Source organism: Biomphalaria glabrata, chromosome 10 (assembly GCF_947242115.1).
Source record: "Biomphalaria glabrata chromosome 10, xgBioGlab47.1, whole genome shotgun sequence".
Classification (NCBI taxonomy): domain Eukaryota; kingdom Metazoa; phylum Mollusca; class Gastropoda; family Planorbidae; genus Biomphalaria; species Biomphalaria glabrata.
The window spans coordinates 41,883,591-41,905,819 of record NC_074720.1 but is presented as its reverse complement, the minus strand read 5'-3'; the positions used below and the strand labels follow the sequence as shown (position 1 = coordinate 41,905,819).

General features: G+C 36.6%; 1 protein-coding gene across 1 annotated transcript in view; it reads right to left on the bottom strand.

The window, feature by feature from the left end:
• LOC106074064 (fatty acyl-CoA reductase 1-like) overlaps window positions 1-22,229 on the bottom strand; it is a 36,759-nt gene extending 14,530 nt beyond the window's left edge. The window contains exons 1-2 of the mRNA XM_056043868.1: window positions 21,891-22,229; window positions 19,060-19,607 (exon numbers count right to left, since the gene is read on the bottom strand). Of these exons, the coding sequence (XP_055899843.1) occupies window positions 19,060-19,599 (540 nt within the window). The 5' untranslated portion in view covers window positions 19,600-19,607; window positions 21,891-22,229. The remainder of the gene's footprint in view (window positions 1-19,059; window positions 19,608-21,890) is intronic.

Genomic DNA, 22,229 nt, shown 5'->3' with positions numbered 1-22,229 from the left:
TTTTTGTTTTTTTCTTTTTTTTTCCCCTTATGTTGTAAGATAATAGTATTGACAATTGCGTTGTAATGAATATGTTGTAAGATAGTAGTATTGAAAATTGCGTAGTAATGAATATGTTGTAAGATAGTAGTATTGAAAATTGCGTAGTAATGAATATGTTGTAAGATAGTAGTCTTGACAATTGCGTTGTAATAAATATGATGTAAGATAGTAGAACTGACAATTGCGAAGAAATGAATATGTTGTAAGATAGTAGTATTGACAATTGCGTAGTAATGAATATGCTGTAAGATAGTAGTATTGACAATTGCGTAGTAATGAATATGCTGTAAGATAGTAGTATTGACAATCGCGTAGTAATGAATATGCTGTAAGATAGTAGTATTGACAATTGCGTAGTAATGAATATGTTGTAAGATAGTAGTATTGACAATTGCGTAGTAATGAATATGTTGTAAGATAGTAGTATTGACAATTGCGTAGTAATGAATATGCTGTAAGATAGTAGTATTGACAATCGCGTAGTAATGAATATGTTGTAAGATAGTAGTATTGACAATCGCGTAGTAATGAATATGTTGTAAGATAGTAGTATTGACAATCGCGTAGTAATGAATATGTTGTAAGATAGTAGTATTGACAATCGCGTAGTAATGAATATGCTGTAAGATAGTAGTATTGACAATTGCGTAGTAATGAATATGTTGTAAGATAGTAGTCTTGACAATTGCGTAGTAATGAATATGCTGTAAGATAGTAGTATTGACAATCGCGTAGTAATGAATATGTTGTAAGATAGTAGTATTGACAATCGCGTAGTAATGAATATGCTGTAAGATAGTAGTATTGACAATTGCGTAGTAATGAATATGTTGTAAGATAGTAGTCTTGACAATTGCGTAGTAATGAATATGCTGTAAGATAGTAGTATTGACAATTGCGTAGTAATGAATATGTTGTAAGATAGTAGTATTGACAATCGCGTAGTAATGAATATGCTGTAAGATAGTAGTCTTGACAATTGCGTAGTAATGAATATGTTGTAAGATAGTAGTATTGACAATTGCGTAGTAATGAATATGCTGTAAGATAGTAGTATTGACAATTGCGTAGTAATGAATATGCTGTAAGATAGTAGTATTGACAATCGCGTAGTAATGAATATGCTGTAAGATAGTAGTATTGACAATTGCGTAGTAATGAATATGTTGTAAGATAGTAGTATTGACAATTGCGTAGTAATGAATATGTTGTAAGATAGCAGTATTGACAATTGTGTAGTAATGAATATGTTGTAAGATAGCAGTATTGACAATTGCGTAGTAATGAATATGTTGTAAGATAGTAGTATTGACAATCGCGTAGTAATGAATATGCTGTAAGATAGTAGTATTGACAATTGCGTAGTAATGAATATGTTGTAAGATAGTAGTATTGACAATTGCGTAGTAATGAATATGTTGTAAGATAGCAGTATTGACAATTGCGTAGTAATGAATATGTTGTAAGATAGCAGTATTGACAATTGTGTAGTAATGAATATGTTGTAAGATAGCAGTATTGACAATTGCGTAGTAATGAATATGTTGTAAGATAGTAGTATTGACAATTGCGTAGTAATGAATATGCTGTAAGATAGTAGTATTGACAATTGCGTAGTAATGAATATGCTGTAAGATAGTAGTATTGACAATCGCGTAGTAATGAATATGCTGTAAGATAGTAGTATTGACAATCGCGTAGTAATGAATATGTTGTAAGATAGTAGTATTGACAATCGCGTAGTAATGAATATGTTGTAAGATAGTAGTATTGACAATCGCGTAGTAATGAATATGCTGTAAGATAGTAGTATTGACAATTGCGTAGTAATGAATATGTTGTAAGATAGTAGTATTGACAATCGCGTAGTAATGAATATGTTGTAAGATAGCAGTATTGACAATTGCGTAGTAATGAATATGTTGTAAGATAGTAGTATTGACAATTGCGTAGTAATGAATATGCTGTAAGATAGTAGTATTGACAATTGCGTAGTAATGAATATGCTGTAAGATAGTAGTATTGACAATCGCGTAGTAATGAATATGCTGTAAGATAGTAGTATTGACAATTGCGTAGTAATGAATATGTTGTAAGATAGTAGTATTGACAATTGCGTAGTAATGAATATGTTGTAAGATAGCAGTATTGACAATTGTGTAGTAATGAATATGTTGTAAGATAGTAGTATTGAAAATTGCGTAGTAATGAATATGTTGTAAGATAGTAGTATTGACAATTGCGTAGTAATGAATATGCTGTAAGATAGTAGTATTGACAATTGCGTAGTAATGAATATGTTGTAAGATAGTAGTATTGAAAATTGCGTAGTAATGAATATGCTGTAAGATAGTAGTATTGACAATTGCGTAGTAATGAATATGTTGTAAGATAGTAGTATTGACAATTGCGTAGTAATGAATATGTTGTAAGATAGTAGTCTTGACAATCGCGTAGTAATGAATATGTTGTAAGATAGTAGTCTTGACAATCGCGTAGTAATGAATATGTTGTAAGATAGTAGTCTTGACAATTGCGTAGTAATGAATATGTTGTAAGATAGTAGTACTGACAATTGCGTAGTAATGAATATGTTGTAAGATAGTAGTCTTGACAATTGCGTAGTAATGAATATGTTGTAAGATAGTAGTATTGACAATTGCGTAGTAATGAATATGCTGTAAGATAGTAGTATTGACAATTGCGTAGTAATGAATATGTTGTAAGATAGTAGTATTGACAATTGCGTAGTAATGAATATGTTGTAAGATAGTAGTATTGACAATTGCGTAGTAATGAAAATTATGGATTTCGCTTTTTTTGCCAATAAAGAATTCTGTCAGTCAAAACAGGTCTATGATTCTATCCGACTTTAGTAGCTAATGGACCTCATTCACCAATCGTAAATAAACACATTTAGCCACGTCATAATATTGATAAAACAATGAAAAATACGTATCACGTGACAACCACTAAGGATTACATAATGGACCTCATTCACCAATCGTAAACAAACAACATTTAGCCACGTGGTGCTCTATATCTTCTATATAATTTACGATCTCATGTTTAATTCATGATGGTTGTCACGTGACAGTTTTTTTTTCGTTGTTTTTTTTTTCAATAAGATCACGTGACTAAATGTTGTTTGTTTACGATTGGTGAATGAGGTCCATTTGTATAGAAGATATTTAGAATCACGTGGCTAAATGTTGTTTGTTTACGATTGGTGAATGAGGTCCATTGATTGACTCGAGGACCTCCTGTGGTGAGTATTTCTAGTAAGGAAGCGTATTATTATTATGATGATGATGATGATTACTATATGACCACAGGCTGTACAAAGTTAGACATCAATACTAACACCAACTAAAAATAACTAAGACCGAGTTCCCAACCGATTAGAATTCAAGGTGTCACCACTAACAACTATAATGTCAATAACCGTCAAGCAAAGCGCCGTGTGTCAATGTGACCAACTGCCAATTACGTCATCCATTCTTGTGCTCCTTGGTGTGGTAGTGATCAATGAAGCAAGAAACGCGAAGGAAGAAAAAAAAAAAAGGTGGGGAGGGAGATCACTCGAGCAACCAGAGCACAGCAAGTTTACCTGGTTGGACTTAGACGTTACGTCACTTCCACAATTATCGTCGAATAGCAGACGACTGCAGTCAGCCCAAACTTCCGTTGCGAGTGTTTCTTTAAAAACCTTTTATTTTTTAGACGGTACCTGTTATCAACATTGCACGGCATTCTTATTTATATTCATTCCTGCTGAGTGAACTGGCTAGTGGCTACCCACAAGATGGCGTCACGTTAACCAATGCATGTATAAATTGCATTTCGAACTCCAGTCCGAGACAACTTCCGCTAAGAAAGTAACGTTAAAGGTCAAGGCCAAGGTAAACTGGTCGCTTTGGAACAAGACATTATTCTCTGATTGTGGATTTCCTAAGTCCACAAACTAAATCTATATTTTTTATCGCGCCCTAAAAATAGATCAAGCTCTATGTCTGCACAGTTCTGTAATATCAGTCTCCTGAGTTATGTTTCCATTGTTAAAAATGTGTTTTGCGATTTTCATAATTTAGAAAATTTCGAGAACATTTTTTTAAGGACTTTTATTTTTTGTTGTAGTTCTCAAACAGGTCCTAGGTTGACGAAGAGCGCAAAGTCTGTAGGGGCGGTTCCGAGAAACACTAGGACAGAAGCAGCGACTCCTCTACGTATGATCATGTAACGCTACATGGTATGGTGAGATACAAGTGTCCTGCATCAGCTGATCTCTAGTGACCGGTCACTTCAAAGGTTAGACAGATAACAAAATATTAGATAACTGTCAGGTTGGCAGTGTACTGGGTCGCCCGTATCTCACTTTGTGGGGCTATGGCCTGAGCCCTGCTTCCCCGTTAAGTCATTGTTTCCACATCAAACACACACACGCACGCACGCACGCAAGCACGAAGATAAACTTTAGGAAATGTGTGACGGTGTTAAGTTATCTGGCGTGTAGGTGGCAAAGACCCGCTATCCCAACCATTAATAGCGCCTAGGTCAAAGAATGTAATTTGTAATGCATACAGAACCTAGTGACAAAATAAGTGGGGGCTCTCCCTCCCCATCTCCTGGTGTGACACATCCCCTTATTTCCCCCAATCAATGTTATCAATCAATTTTTTCTATGATATATAATGAAACTGACGAATGTTCTCAATCAATTTTTTTATGATATATAATGAAACTGACGAATGTTCTCAATCAATTTTTTTATGATATATAATGAAACTAACGAATGTTCTCAATCAATTTTTTCTATGATATATAATGAAACTGAAGAATGTTCTCAATCAATTTTTTTATGATATATAATGAAACTAACGAATGTTCTCAATCAATTTGTTAATGATATATAAAGCTATAGGTGGTGGCATATCCGTCTGTAGATGTATGGTCTTTGTCGTGCTACCACTGATGACGACATGTCGGTTGTTGATCTCTGACAGTAGCTCTGACAGTAGCTCAGTTCTCAACACTCCATGGAAATAACTAAAGCGTTATAAACGTATAACGGAGGCACAGTGGCTGAGGGGTAAAGCGCTTGGTTTACGAACCTGGGTTCCCGGGTTCGAATCTCGAAGACTGTGATTTTGAATTTCGGGATCTTGAGGGCACCTCTGAGTCCACCCAGCTCTAATGGGTACCTGACAGTTGGAGAAAAGTAAAAGCGGTTGGTAGTTATGCTGGCCACGTGGCACCCTCGTTAACCGTAGGCCACAATCACTGCTAAATAGCATTTCTTCCACGAGAGTCTCTTCTATTTATGCCAGGGACTGTTTCAATTTACGAGCTTGCCATTTCAAGTTTAGTTCCGTTCTTTGAACCAGGTCAGGACAAAGTCATACCAATGAATCACACATTACAAACTCTGAAAAGTCTACTATCCCTACCTTTTTGTTTTCCTTGGTCTGATTTACAACAGGGAGGATTTTTTTTTTTTAAAGAGAACTTTGTCTTCTAGACTCAACAAGTTTACGAGTACAGGAATGTATAGAACAGACGAATGGACAGAACGTCAAGGATACATCAACATTGCAATGGTGACATTGTGAGCTGCCCTTATTCTAGCAATGTGAAACCTGGTGCTGTAAGAGATAACGGGTGTTCCTGTTTTGTTTTGTTAACCCGCACTGCATTGTAAATATAAGTCTTGAAGAAAGAGTTTTCAGTCGCTCTCCGCCAGCAAGCTCTCGCTTTTACCATTTGTAGAGCCACTCCTATATAATCATCATCATGAAGCATGAATTATTTTCTACGGTCAACAAATCAAGTTTAAAAACAAAACATCTGTGTATGAGCCCATGCCCCTGTGGCCTCTACCCACTAACACCTTGTATTTCAATACAGCGCGGGTAGGGAGTGCGGAGTTTTCCCATTACCACCCGGACATGATGCAAATTAAACAGAAATCAGGTCTAGATCTAGTAGTTGCACTGGATTACCACTTTTTAAATATCCAAAGAAGAAGAAGAAATTATAAGCCCAAGATTAACAACGCCAAAGAGAAGAGAAAAGAAATCAAATGCTTACAATGGACCTCATTCTCCAAAACGAACGGTTACGTGATACTATTAATAAAACAACGGGGGGAAAAAACTGTCACGTGATAACCATTGTTGACTAAAATTAGATCGTAATTTGCATAGAAGAGAAAGGGAAACACGTGGCTCAATGTTGTTTGTTTACGATTGGTGAATGGGGTTCATTTTCTGTCTTTAAATGAATAAACATTCCGTCACTTTTTTCCGTTTGATTACTTAGAGCTCTAGTTGAGTTGAAGGACGTGTGTGTAATGAATGATCCAAGTGAGCCAATAGGAGCAGGCGGGGTATTCTAAAGTAGAAAGGTGAGATGAAACTAAGCTGAGGTTGCTGAAACTTGTTCCAAACTTAGATCTGATACACAGGACACCAGTTCCTCCTGACGTGTACGAAAAGGGCAAGAATGAGCCCAATCTAAATCCTGTCCATAAAAGACCTCGCGATCCATTCAAGCAAGTTTTGTTCCGGGCGAGCCGCAGTGACAATAGTTACTAGAGACAACAAACCCGTAGACAGTAAGCGCGCGCAATGGCCCGTGAACAATGTCGCTGCCAAGGTTAAGGTCACACACACATCGTTTACGGTCTATGGGATCAAATATATTTGACCTTTCATTCATGCATTTGATCGAGCATGACAAGGAATACCGGGCGAGTTCCTGGCACCAAAATCGAAGCTTTAGCCAATCTTTGTTGGATTGACTTGAAGTCTGCAGAGAACTAATTCGTTTGTTTACCTTTGGACAAAACCAAAAGTTCTTTGCTCCTTTCTATAGAAGTTAATATGAAAAAAAAACACATTGGGTCAATTCAAAAATATATTTAAGCTTAGACTAGTTCAAATCTAGTATCAAGTTAATGGTTCTTGGGCTATAAGTGGTGAATGGATGACTGGAACTAAGTGGTGAATGGATGACTGGAACTAAGTGGTGAATGGATGACAGGAACTAAGTTGTGAATGGATGACAGGAACTAAGTTAAAGAATGGATGACAGGAACTATGTTGTGAATGGATGACAGGAACTAAGTGGTGAATGGATGACAGGAACTAAGTTGTGAATGGATGACACGAACTAAGTTGTGAATGGATGACAGGAACTATGTGGTGAATGGATGACAGGAACTAAGTGGTGAATGGATGACAGGAATTAAGTTGTGAATGGATGACAGGAACTAAGTTGTGGATGGATGACAGGAACTAAGTTGTGAATGGATGACAGGAACTAAGTTGTGAATGGATGACACGAACTAACTTCAAACCAGTTTAATCCCTGATGGCAGCTAGTGAGAAGCCAGGGGACCTTAACCCGCTATTTTTCAACCTAACAGTCCCATAAACTACTTGAGAAGTCCTCTGTTTGGGATTGATCGTGCAAACCAAGAGTAGGCTTGTCTCTTGAACTCTTTCTAAGACACCCATTGGGTGTGACGTCATCTATAGGACCAGAGATCAATAGCACGCCTAGAAGTAGAGAATGACAACAGAACATCGAAACGGCCCACGCTGAGATTCGCCAGTAAAACCACGCTGCTAGTTAGTTGACGAGTGCCGAACAGTCAGGGGGTACGTTCACCATTGGAAAACGGATGCGGACAACTGCAGCCCACTTTGTAAGGAGCGCTTCGTTGACCGCTGTTGTTTCTCGTACTCCTTGTCTCGCTAGCAGCTCTATGTAGGTCACCAGGTCAGACCACCGATCGACTAAAAATAGTTAGGTGTCAAGTCATAGAATGTGCTATCACAGCTCGAGCTCTACCAGTCCATAGGCCCTATGCTGTCGAACATGTTGTCACAGTTGGCCCTACACACACACACACACACGCGTGTGACAGTAGAAACGAGATAAACTTGAGTTATGTGTGCAGTGTTGAACAAGTACAGGGGTACAAAAGCACAGTACTCATTGAGACTTAGAAATACATAAACCAACGAGTCAATGGAATGATTTGAATATTGGTGTCACGTGGAAAGTCACATCTGTCCTAGCAATTTTTAATGCACCACTTCTATAATTCTAATCCACTATTTCCATTGATTCTAATTCACTATTTCCATTGATTCTAATCCACAATTTCCATTGGTTCTAATCCACTATTTCCATTGATTCTAATCCACTATTTCCATTGGTTCTAATCCACTATTTCCATTGATTCTAATCCACTATTTCCATTGGTTCTAATCCACTATTTCCATTGATTCTAATCCACTATTTCCATTGGCTCTAATCCACTATTTCCATTTATTCTAATCCACAATTTCCATTGGTTCTAATCCACTATTTCCAATGATTCTAATCCACTATTTCCATTGATTCTAATCCACTATTTCCATTGATTCTAATCCACTATTCCCATTGGTTCTAATCCACTATTTCCATTTATTCTAATCCACAATTTCCATTGGTTCTAATCCACTATTTCCATTTATTCTAATCCACTATTTCCATTGATTCTAATCCACTATTTCCATTGGTTCTAATCCACTATTTCCATTGATTCTAATCCACTATTTCCATTGATTCTAATCCACTATTTCCAATGATTCTAATCCACTATTTCCATTTATTCTAATCCACAATTTCCATTGGTTCTAATCCACTATTTCCAATGATTCTAATCCACTATTTCCATTGATTCTAATCCACTATTTCCAATGATTCTAATCCACTATTTCCATTGATTCTAATCCACTATTTCCATTGATTCTAATCCAATATTTCCATTGGTTCTAATCCACTATTTCCATTGATTCTAATCCACTATTTCCATTGGTTCTAATCAACTATTTCCATTGATTCTAATCCACTATTTCCATTGGTTCTAATCCACTATTTCAATTGGTTCTAATCCACTATTTTCATTGGTTCTAATCCACTATTTCCATTGATTCTAATCCACTATTTCCATTGGTTCTAATCCACTATTTCCATTGGTTCTAATCCACTATTTCCATTGATTCTAATCCACTATATCCATTGATTCTAATCCACTATATCCATTGATTCTAATCCACTATTTCAATTGGTTCTAATCCTCCACTATTTCCATTGATTCTAATCCACTATATCCATTGATTCTAATCCACTATTTCAATTGGTTCTAATCCACTATTTCCATTGATTCTAATCCACTATTTCAATTGATTCTAATCCACTATTTCCATTGATTCTAATCCACTATTTCCATTGGCTCTAATCCACTATTTCCATTTATTCTAATCCACAATTTCCATTGGTTCTAATCCACTATTTCCAATGATTCTAATCCACTATTTCCATTGATTCTAATCCACTATTTCCATTGATTCTAATCCACTATTCCCATTGGTTCTAATCCACTATTTCCATTTATTCTAATCCACAATTTCCATTGGTTCTAATCCACTATTTCCATTTATTCTAATCCACTATTTCCATTGATTCTAATCCACTATTTCCATTGGTTCTAATCCACTATTTCCATTGATTCTAATCCACTATTTCCATTGATTCTAATCCACTATTTCCAATGATTCTAATCCACTATTTCCATTTATTCTAATCCACAATTTCCATTGGTTCTAATCCACTATTTCCAATGATTCTAATCCACTATTTCCATTGATTCTAATCCACTATTTCCAATGATTCTAATCCACTATTTCCATTGATTCTAATCCACTATTTCCATTGATTCTAATCCAATATTTCCATTGGTTCTAATCCACTATTTCCATTGATTCTAATCCACTATTTCCATTGATTCTAATCCACTATTTCCATTGGTTCTAATCAACTATTTCCATTGATTCTAATCCACTATTTCCATTGGTTCTAATCCACTATTTCAATTGGTTCTAATCCACTATTTTCATTGGTTCTAATCCACTATTTCCATTGATTCTAATCCACTATTTCCATTGGTTCTAATCCACTATTTCCATTGGTTCTAATCCACTATTTCCATTGATTCTAATCCACTATATCCATTGATTCTAATCCACTATATCCATTGATTCTAATCCACTATTTCAATTGGTTCTAATCCTCCACTATTTCCATTGATTCTAATCCACTATATCCATTGATTCTAATCCACTATTTCAATTGGTTCTAATCCACTATTTCCATTGATTCTAATCCACTATTTCAATTGATTCTAATCCACTATTTCCATTGATTCTAATCCACTATTTCCATTGATTCTAATCCACTATTTCCATTGATTCTAATACACTATTTCCATTGATTCTAATCCACTATTTCCATTGATTCTAATCCACTGACGTACGTTGTTCGTTCATTTCCAGACATATCTTACTACTGGCTCTTAACTACTTCGTTTCATCTCGAGAGAAGTGATTCCTTACAGATCATAGTGGTAGAAGTAGTAGTAGTATAGTTCGTATGAATGCCTGGTTGTGTGCTACTGCGCACTAGACTGTCGATCGAACCCTGCTCGCTGCAATCCTCGCCGTCCTGTGGGAGGTTCGACTATCAAATTTGAAGGAGCAAAACATGAAGCAGTTGCAGAATGTCATAGGGAGACTGTGTTCCTCAAGAAGACAGAGCAGTGGTCTTTCACATACACCTAACATACAAATCTAGCAGTGGTCTAAGTCTTTCACATACACCTAACATACAAATCTAGCAGTGGTCTAAGTCTTTCACATACACCTAACATACAAATCTAGCAGTGGTCTAAGTCTTTCACATACACCTAACATACAAATCTAGCAGTGGTATAAGTCTTTCACATACACCTAACATACAAATCTAGCAATGGTCTAAGTCTTTCACATACACCTAACAAACAAATCTAGCAGTGGTATAAGTCTTTCACATACACCTAACATACAAATCTAGCAGTGGTCTAAGTCTTTCACATACACCTAACATACAAATCTAGCAATGGTCTAAGTCTTTCACATACACCTAACATACAAATCTAGCAATGGTCTAAGTCTTTCACATACACCTAACATACAAATCTAGCAGTGGTCTAAGTCTTTCACATACACCTAACATACAAATCTAGCAATGGTCTAAGTCTTTCACATACACCTAACATACAAATCTAGCAGTGGTCTAAGTCTTTCACATACACCTAACATACAAATCTAGCAATGGTCTAAGTCTTTCACATACACCTAACGTTCAAATCTAGCAATGGTCTAAGTCTTTCACATACACCTAACATACAAATGTAGCCATGGTCTAAGTCTTTCACATACACCTAACATACAAATCTAGCAGCGGTCTAAGTCTTTCACATACACCTAACATACAAATCTAGCAGTGGTCTAAGTCTTTCACATACACCTAACATACAAATCTAGCAATGGTCTAAGTCTTTCACATACACCTAACAAACAAATCTAGCAGTGGTCTAAGTCTTTCACATACACCTAACATACAAATCTAGCAGTGGTCTAAGTCTTTCACATACACCTAACATACAAATCTAGCAGTGGTCTAAGTCTTTCACATACACCTAACATACAAATCTAGCAATGGTCTAAGTCTTTCACATACACCTAACATACAAATGTAGCCATGGTCTAAGTCTTTCACATACACCTAACATACAAATCTAGCAATGGTCTAAGTCTTTCACATACACCTAACATACAAATCTAGCAGTGGTCTAAGTCTTTCACATACACCTAACATACAAATCTAGCAGCGGTCTAAGTCTTTCACATACACCTAACATACAAATCTAGCAGTGGTCTAAGTCTTTCACATACACCTAACATACAAATCTAGCAATGGTCTAAGTCTTTCACATACACCTAACAAACAAATCTAGCAGCGGTCTAAGTCTTTCACATACACCTAACATACAAATCTAGCAGTGGTCTAAGTCTTTCACATACACCTAACATACAAATCTAGCAGTGGTCTAAGTCTTTCACATACACCTAACATACAAATGTAGCAGTGGTCTAAGTCTTTCACATACACCTAACATACAAATCTAGCAGTGGTCTAAGTCTTTCACATACACCTAACATACAAATCTAGCAGTGGTCTAAGTCTTTCACATACACCTAACATACAAATGTAGCAGTGGTCTAAGTCTTTCACATACACCTAACATACAAATCTAGCAGTGGTCTAAGTCTATATACACATAGGATAAAGACATGTTCGTGTGAACATAGCACAAGCCTTTTCGCTGGAATGTACCAACAAATCAATCAGTTATCACACAACATAACAACAGAGTTATTCTCCAGGATATGGTAAGAAACACTTGAATAACTGTCGAGTCTACGGTAGACTCGCCTGTATGGATGGGGAAATCAATAACCATCTTTGCACTGAATGTTAGAACTGCTAACGTTAAATCCCCGCACAAGTCTGAAGTGCTCACTATACAGACCCAAAGTATTAGAAATGTCCTCTAATATATATTCTTAAACGCGAACCTTATACAGAATAGGGGCTAGTTGAATGATACGTCAATCTACTTATAACAGTGTCCAAAAAAAGTTCGGTCAAATGTTTTAAGTCGCAGGTACTAATGTTCAGGACATGCAAACTACGAGTCACTTAATGACAGACATTATAACACTATGGCGCTTACACATGGACTCTAATGACCATAACACAATGAGACAGAGTTCATGTGTTAACAATGCAAATCATTTGAAAGTCTTTTAAAAAGTCACTGAAAACACAGAGAGCACCAAGAGCTATATGACTATTTAGAAAGACAACGATTTTAAAATCACATTGACTAGAGATGGAGACTTTAAGTGCGATAACCGAAGAAGTGCTGCAGAAAATTGTAGATATTTCCCAAAACTGTGTTCCATGTAATCCAAGACATTTATCAACACCATGGTCCAGACAATCCCAGACATTTATCAACACTGTGGTCCAGACAATCCCAGACATTTATCAACACTGTGGTTCAGACAATCCCAGACATTTAGCAACTCTGTGGTCCAGATAATCCCAGACGTTTCCCAACACTGTGGTCCAGACAATCCCAGACATTTATCAACACTGTGGTCCAGACAATCCCAGACATTTATCAGCACTGTGGTTCAGACAATCCCAGACATTTATCAGCACTGTGGTCCAGACAATCCCAGACATCTATCAGCACTGTGGCCCAGACAATCCCAGACATTTATCAGCACTGTGGCCCAGACAATCCCAGACATTTAGCAACACTGTGGTCCAGATAATCCCAGACGTTTCCCAACACTGTGGTCCAGACAATCCCAGACGTTTTCCAACACTGTTGTCCAGACAATCCCAGACGTTTCCCAACACTGTGGTCCAGACAATCCCAGACGTTTGCCAACACTGTGGTCCAGATAATCCCAGACATTTATCAGCACTGTGGCCCAGACAATCCCAGACATTTATCAGCACTGTGGCCCAGACAATCCCAGACATTTAGCAACTCTGTGGTCCAGATAATCCCAGACGTTTCCCAACACTGTGGTCCAGACAATCGCAGACATTTATCAACACTGTGGTCCAGACAATCCCAGACATTTATCAGCACTGTGGTTCAGACAATCCCAGACATTTATCAGCACTGTGGTCCAGACAATCCCAGACATTTATCAGCACTGTGGCCCAGACAATCCCAGACATTTATCAGCACTGTGGCCCAGACAATCCCAGACATTTAGCAACACTGTGGTCCAGATAATCCCAGACGTTTCCCAACACTGTGGTCCAGATAATCCCAGACGTTTCCCAACACTGTGGTCCAGATAATCCCAGACGTTTCCCAACACTGTGGTCCAGACAATCCCAGACGTTTCCCAACACTGTGGTCCAGATAATCCCAGACGTTTCCCAACACTGTGGTCCAGACAATCCCAGACATTTATCAGCACTGTGGTCCAGACAATCCCAGACGTTTCCCAACACTGTGGTCCAGATAATCCCAGACGTTTCCCAACACTGTGGTCCAGATAATCCCAGACATCTCTTCTTCTTCTTGCCAGCTCATCGTTCAAATGAAGGCCACTGGTGGGAAACACTACTGAATGTCACGCATGATTCAAAGTTCTTGTATCCAATCAAAGTTCTTGTATCCAATCAAAGTTCTTGTATCCAATCAAAGTTCTTGTATCCAATCAAATTTCTTGTATCCAATCAAAGTTCTATTGTTAGCTCCCAAGTTTTCTTTTCCACGTCTGACATGTACACACAATATATAACCAGACGTCAACATGTGACCAATGCGAGGCTAAGACTTAGGAAACCGAGAACAAAGTTGGACACTACAAGCTCCCGGCTGCCCGCCCCACCAGTCTTTGTGACGTGGGTATAAACAATTATTTTTCTTGTAGACTGACGTAATAGCATGAGATGTATTTTCAGAACGAAGCCATTTCCTCACAGATAATAAACATTATAGTATTATTAGTCCGTGCAGCGCTTAGATCTGACAGAGAGAAAAAAAAAAGGGGGGGGGGGAGGGAATGCATCTAAAAGAAGAATGTCTGCAGCAAGTATTGAAGCGAGTTGAACGTAGAATTGAACATCTTCAACTTCAACTTGTGATTAGAATAGCAATAGTCTACACTGATATGAAAAACCCTATAAGGAGTCAGTAAGGCGGCTTGCAACACTCAGTGCTACATTCGAACAGATCTGCAACGCAGCTGATGCCAAGCTGTATCGGTTTATTTTGTCGTTTCGGACTCCCACTGCCGCGTGGAGAGGGAGAGAGGGGGGGGGGGGTGGGGGGGGCAATGCCCCGACCATAGCTAATGCTCAGGCTTTCATCTCTAGATCTAGCCATTCAATGACTGAAGACGACCTTCATAATTATTTGTAAATACAAGTGTGTGACAACGCTCCTACCATAGCTAATGCTCAACCTGTCGGCGGCCAGCATACATATTTGTTTTGTTAAGTTGTTGTTTTTTTTAAGGGGATTTTGAGCCTTCAATTCAAATCTGCGTGTAATTTGATTTATGCATACGCCTATATTTGAGATAGGATTAGCTATATCACAACCATAACAAGAGTACACAAAATCCTTAATTGTTTCTTCTTTTGACTACTCCAGCATTCCACTAAGAACATGCCAGGTTGAGAATCCCCGGACTAGGTCCCAGAACTTGTTCTACAAGCAGTAGCTTCAAATATACGTGTGTGTTGTGTGTAAATGCCGACATTCGTTGGTCATGGAACACCATGAGCTACATTTATTAAGCTGTGTACAGAAATCAGGAACACCACGAGCTACATTTATTAAGCTGTGTACAGAAATCAGGAACACCATGAGCTACATTTATTAAGCTGTGTACAGAAATCAGGAACACCATGAGCTACATTTATTAAGCTGTGTACAGAAATCAGGAACACCATGAGCTACATTTATTAAGCTGTGTACAGAAATCAGGAACACCATGAGCTACATTTATTAAGCTGTGTACAGAAATAAAAGTTCCCATGTCCTGGTCAAGCCGGGTTCAACCTAGCTCTTTTGGACACCAATGTGAGTCAGACTAAACGCATACCCTATTGTTTTTCTTTTTGGAGGGGGGGGGGGGCAGAAAGCACTACCCAGGAGTGAAACTTTCCCATAACCCAACATTTCCACACATATGGCCTCACATTCCAAACACTTTTTTTAAACTAGTCAAATCCAGTGTGTTAGGTTCTCGGTCGACTACAATATTACCAGCATAGCGAGGTTATAGACTAGTGCCGTAGGGGACTTGCAGATATATCAATCGTTCAGGTTTCGGAAATTCGATGTGCTACCTTCAGACGCCTTGACAAGAACGCTACCAACACAGACAAGAGACTCAGGGGATACAGTTATGCCTTGACACCGGACCCATCAACAATTCAACACAAAGTGAATCCCTACAGTAGTGGAAATGATTCTATCTTGCATGCCTTACAGCGTGACAATAGCATGTAACCATTTGAACCGCGTTTCTTCTTGATATATTCACATTCATGTACATAGTGATATTAAGCCCCCCCCCCCCCCACCTTTTTTTTCAGACTTTAGACCTACAGTATAGTTTCATTGGACAACAGTCTAGTCTAATAATGTAATGGGCAACGGTCTAGTCTTACAGTGTAATGGACAACAGTCTAGTCTTACAGTGTAATGGGCAACAGTCTAGTCTTACAATGTAATGGACAACAGTCTAGTCTAATAATGTAATGGGCAACAGTCTAGTCTTACAGTGTAATGGGCAACAGTCTAGTCTTACAGTGTAATGGGCAACAGTCTAGTCTTACAGTGTAATGGGCAACAGTCTAGCCTTACAGTGTAATGGGCTACAGTCTAGTCTTACAATGTAATGGGCAACAGTCTAGTCTTACAGTGTAATGGGCAACAGTCTAGTCTTACAGTGTAATGGGCAACAGTCTAGTCTTACAATGTAATGGGCAACAGTCTAGTCTAATAATGTAATGGGCAAAAGTCTAGTCTTACAGTGTAATGGGCAACAGTCTAGTCTAATAATGTAATGGGCAACAGTCTAGTCTTACAGAGTAATGGGCAACAGTCTAGTCTTACAGTGTAATGGGCAACAGTCTAGTCTTACAATGTAATGGGCAACAGTCTAGTCTTACAGTGTAATGGACAACAAAATTATTTAGGTGCCTTAGAAATAAGTGTGTTTAGTATCAGCCCAATAGTGTGCCAGTGCTGAAATGTCTTTTAGATGTCTATATCAGTAATGAGATGTTAAAATGTTGGCACTCTATGTCGGTACTGAGAGGAGAAAATGTTGACAGCCTAGATGTCATTACTCAGATGAGAAAATGTTGACAGCCTAGATGTCATTACTCAGATGAGAAAATGTCGACAGCCTAGATGTCACTACTCAGATGAGAAAATGTTGACAGCCTAGATGTCATTACTCAGATGAGAAAATGTTGACAGCCTAGATGTCATTACTCAGATGAGAAAATGTCGACAGCCTAGATGTCACTACTCAGATGAGAAAATGTTGAGTGTATGTAAGCACTGTCAGTTTGTAAGCTCAATAAATAAATCCGTTTCTTGTCAGTAGAGATAAGATATATAAGAAAACTTTCCTTTAATCAAACTTAGACTTTAAAACAGTTTGTTCAAGAGTACATCAACATCTAAATACAATCAACTACAATCAAAGCCACTAGTTTTGAAAGCCAAGAAATATACTGGTACATTTATAAAATTAAAACAAATCTAATTTTGGAATCTATAATCAAACTTTTGCTTACTTTACAGTTTTCAAAGCTGTATTTATATATAATATATATATATTGTTTTTGCATTGAAAACATGAATTATTGGATTATTTTTTTTTTACTTAAAATTTTTTTTTTTTGCCTACCGGGTCAAGAAACTACTTGTCCTTAATTTCTAAGGAAACATAAGCACTAGCCACAGTCCATGGTTTCTGTTCAGGCTACCATAGTATAGAAATACTGATGCATAACATCCACACATCTGTCATACATACATTAAAAGTAGCACAATTTGTCCAAGTCTACCCAAATGAAATAATAATTTACTAATTATAATACATCAGGAATTAATAGGCTTTCATTTACACTTGTACATTACAAGCTTTAGAAGCCTTATAATAAAGTACCCCCCCCTTTTTTTTTCAAACCTTTGGGGAAGATGATGTAAAGATCATTTGTTTCAGTGGCCCATTGTTAATGAGGGTGTCATGTGGCCAGAACAACTTTTCTCCTACTAATGTCAGGTACCTACTAGAGGTGGTAGGGGACATGGATGCCCTTGCAATCCTGAAATTTAAATGACTGGGATTAGAACTGGTTCAAAAGCCAAGTGCTTTTCCACTTAGCCACCATGCCCCCAAGCCAGTTAGTGGTAAATATTGCAGTAAGTGATTCTTTTTAAGTTAAAGCTAGAGAGAGAGCAGCAAAGACTTAACTCCTTCAATAAAACATTTGGTTGTTCACCAGATTAAAATAGATTTTATTTTGAAATCCTATTTGGACAAATTAAATTATGACAACACAAGTACACTGACACAATCAAGTTAAATCATGAAACAATTTCATGGGCAGCTTTCTTCAAAAGTCTAGACATTTAACCTTTATCTCCTTATTTATTTTTACAGGCTCTGACAGAATTGTTCATTTTCCACATTTGTACATTCTACCCTGTTGTGATTAGACTAAAATAACATTTTTGTTTGTAACCAGAAAACATTACTTTTGGTATATAGAATTATAGGAGAATGCATGCTCTTTATAAAACAGAAATTAATTTAATTCAAATCGACGATGGTATGGTTAATCAGGAGAGAAAGGAGTTAAAAAGGAAAGACCAAGATTTAGAAAAGTCCACTCTTTAGATCCATGTAAAAAAATCTAAAACATACTAGAGGAAAAGGCAAATACCGACAGCAAAAGAAAAAAGAGTCAAACAAGGAGAGAAAAATACATTTTCTTTCTTACTAATTTATCTTTATCGGATCAAATAATTGCCTAAAACAAATGTTTAGGTAAAGTTCCCCTTTCAGACCCAGCGGTCTACAGGGCAAATGATGTAAAGCATTAACAAGGGTGACACGTGGCCATCCTAATGACCAACCACCTTTATGTTTCCCCAACTAATGTCAGGTACCCTACCCATTAGAGCTGGATGGACTACCCCCTAAGGATCCTGAAGTTCAAAAAATTCCATGTCTTCACCAAGATTCAGCACTCTCCAGTTTGGAAGTTACGTACTTTACCACTCTGCCACCGCGCCCTCAAATGTGTAGGTACAAAAAAACAAAAAAATTAGCTTGCAGTTTGTAAGGAAATTTAAGTTTTAATATTTTTATATATATTTTAATTTTAATATATACAGGCATCTAGACCTACATTTTTTTGTTTCGCCTATGACTCCACTAATTTTTATACAAACCAGCCATCGCCAATTTCAAACTTTCACTTTCTCATGGGAAATAAAAAATGTGATCCTACCTTAGAATTAGTAATTTCATCCAATCTGTCCTGAATTGTTTGTTTGTTTTTAGGTCTGATAAGACAATACACACATTCCAGGTCAGGACAACTTCGCAGTAATTTTTCAATTAAAACTTTCCCTATGAAGCCTGTAGCTCCTGTGATGAAGATGACCTTATGGGAAAAGAACATGGGGACAGTTAGATCCATGGAGAGTGTGTTCACTGAATGGCTCTTTGGTGACTTGCTTTTGAAATGTGTGGCTGGATGTGTCCCATTCCAATGATGAGGGGGTGACAGTATGCTGGTATCTACGCTGGTAAGAGATTTGCTGGGACTTGATGTGTTCATGGTGCAGTTATCCGACTTATTGCTACTCGGGACAGTCAGGTCGATGTCTCCGTCACATTGTGAATTCGTGCCGATAAATGTTTTCACTGAGACTTCACCTTGATGTTGAGAGAATGGAGCCTTCTCAGTTACACTTGGATTATCCAATCGACTGTCACTGTCAATAGCACTGTATGATACTCCGCTGCCAGGCTGGTTTGACATCATTTGATCCTCTAAAGAAAAAGTAGAAACCATTAGCACCATTAGTTCTTAAAATTTCTTTCAATTTCTATCAGTTGCAATAATCATTTCACTATAAATAGAAATATATGTTATATTTAAAAAGAAAAACAAAATTCTTCTTCAGACTTTGTGATCTATAGGGCAGACTGTGTAAAAGTCATCTGTTTCTTTAGCTGACAATTAACAAGGGTGTCATGGCCAGCTCAACGAACAACCACCTTTCTTTCCCAAACCCGTCTTAGGTACCCATATGTATATAGCCCCTCCTTTGTGATCAAAGATGATTACATTTTTCATTTCCTATGGACTCGAGATGACTGTAAAGTCCAATCCTCGCTTTAAAAAGCAAAAGCCATAAGAGATGGGTGGATTCATGGTGTCCTAAAAATCCACATATTCCAATCTTCAATGAAATTCAAACCTGAGACTCCTTGGTTCAGAAGCCAAGTACTTTAACACTCAATGACCACACCTTTGATAAAATAAAGCATAGTAAAATAAATAATAATGTCTCCCAGTACAACCAATGGCTGTACTATTTCGACCTCAAAAAGATGGCAACTATGCCATGATATCAGACCACTCCAACAACAGGTCTAGTTTTATGGGATAGGCCAGAAGTTTCTTTTTCTTTAAAGACATATGTCATATAAACAATATATAGATCTATGAAGATCTAGCTAGTCCTTCATGTATGAAAATGTTATATATATTTAATGATTTGATTGCCAGGGGAACAAAAGAGTTTTGTGTCCTTGCTATCGGTGTCTTATATATCTCTTTTGTGATGGTAAAATTGATGATTTTTCAAAAGGTTTAGATAATAGTGAACAAATAGATGCTATCTTACTAGATTTTTCTAAGCCTTTTGACAAAGTTCACCACCATAGTTTGCTTAAAAAATTAAAATATTTCGGCATTAATGGTCCACTGCATCAGTGGATTAAAGATTTTCTGATAGGGAGAGAACAAACTGTAATAATAAATGGCTCTAAATCAACACCGATAACAGTAAACTCAGGTGTACCTCAAGGAACAGTCTTGGGTCCACTACTATTTTTAATTTACATAAATGATTTACCAAATTGCATTAGTTCAGGAACAAAAGTCAAATCAAACATATCTAAGCATGACTAGAGTGAACTCAGTGAGTGACCAGATTTCACTAGATATCTATGTAGGCCTATATATAATATTTAATATAATAGAATATAGAAGTATTATAATCTAGAATAGATCTATTATATAATAAAACTATAAGTCCCTAATTTCTAAAAAAAAAAAAAAAAAAAATAGTAAAAACTAAAATAGTCTAAAAGACACGACTCTAACTCTAGAATCTAGATTTTAGTCAGTGAGTCACTGCTATAATAAAATATATAGTCACTAGTGACTATATATCTAGATCTAGATATCTATATCTAGATTTAGAATTTAGAACTTAAAGTTAAAGTAGTTAAAGACAATCTTAAAGAATCTTAGTCGACTTAGTCTACTCTGACTCTTAAGTCTAGTCAACTCTAGTCTTACATAACTTACTATTCTAGAATCTTGATCTATTCTAGTCCTAGTCATATTATACTACTTAAATAGTTACTTATAAGTTATACTTATAGTTATAGTCTAGTCTTAGTTAAACTTAAAGTCTAGTCTACATCTGAATTGAATTATTGAAGACTAACTGAACTCTATAGTATAGTGACTATAGACTCTAGTCTCTAGTATAGTAAAAAATAGTTATTATAGTAGACTAAGTTAAGTAAATTTAAGTTGTAACTAGAAGTCTAGTAGACTCGATTCTAGTTCTAGAGTCCTAAGACTAAGTAGTAAGTTGACTAAGAGATTAGTAAGAGTGTCTAGATCTAGATCTACTAACTAGGTCTAGATAATTATAGACTAGAAAGTCACTAGAATCTAGATTGCTAGCAGCTAGATAGTCTAGATCTAGACTAGAATCTAGACTAGATTGTCACTAGATTCTATAAATTTAATTATATTCTAAACCCTAATCTAGATCTAGATCTATTGAGTCTTAGTTATTGAATAGTGACGCCAGTCGGCGAGTGTCATATTTTATTATTATTTTTTATTTTACATTTTAAAATTTAATTCTTTTAATCTTTATATTTAATATTTATGATTATCATTATGAATACGATTAGATCTAGGATCTCTACTCTAGACTAGAAATTTAATTTAGAAATTAAAGTATCTTAAAGTGTTATATAATTATAGATCTAGATCTTTACAGATCTAGAATTATCTATTCTTACCTGTAACAAGTCTAGCCGCATTCAACTGCAATCCGAGGAAGTAACTGTAACTTCCATATTGTTAGAGAAGCACAGTAAATCTAGCAAGATCTAAAAAGCTATACCGGAAAACGGTGGGAAAAAATACATTTAAAATCAAAATTGATGGCCTAGATTTAGACCAGTTCAAGATCGAGGCCTATTTAAAAGCAAATAGATCTAGAGTCTAGATATTTTTTAAAAAGCCAAGATCTTGAAAAAAAAAGTTAAATTTATATCTAGATCTAGACTCTACTTGTCAGGTCTATAAACATAGAAATAGATCTTTGTCTTTTGTCGTTCACTTTTCCAACATTTCGA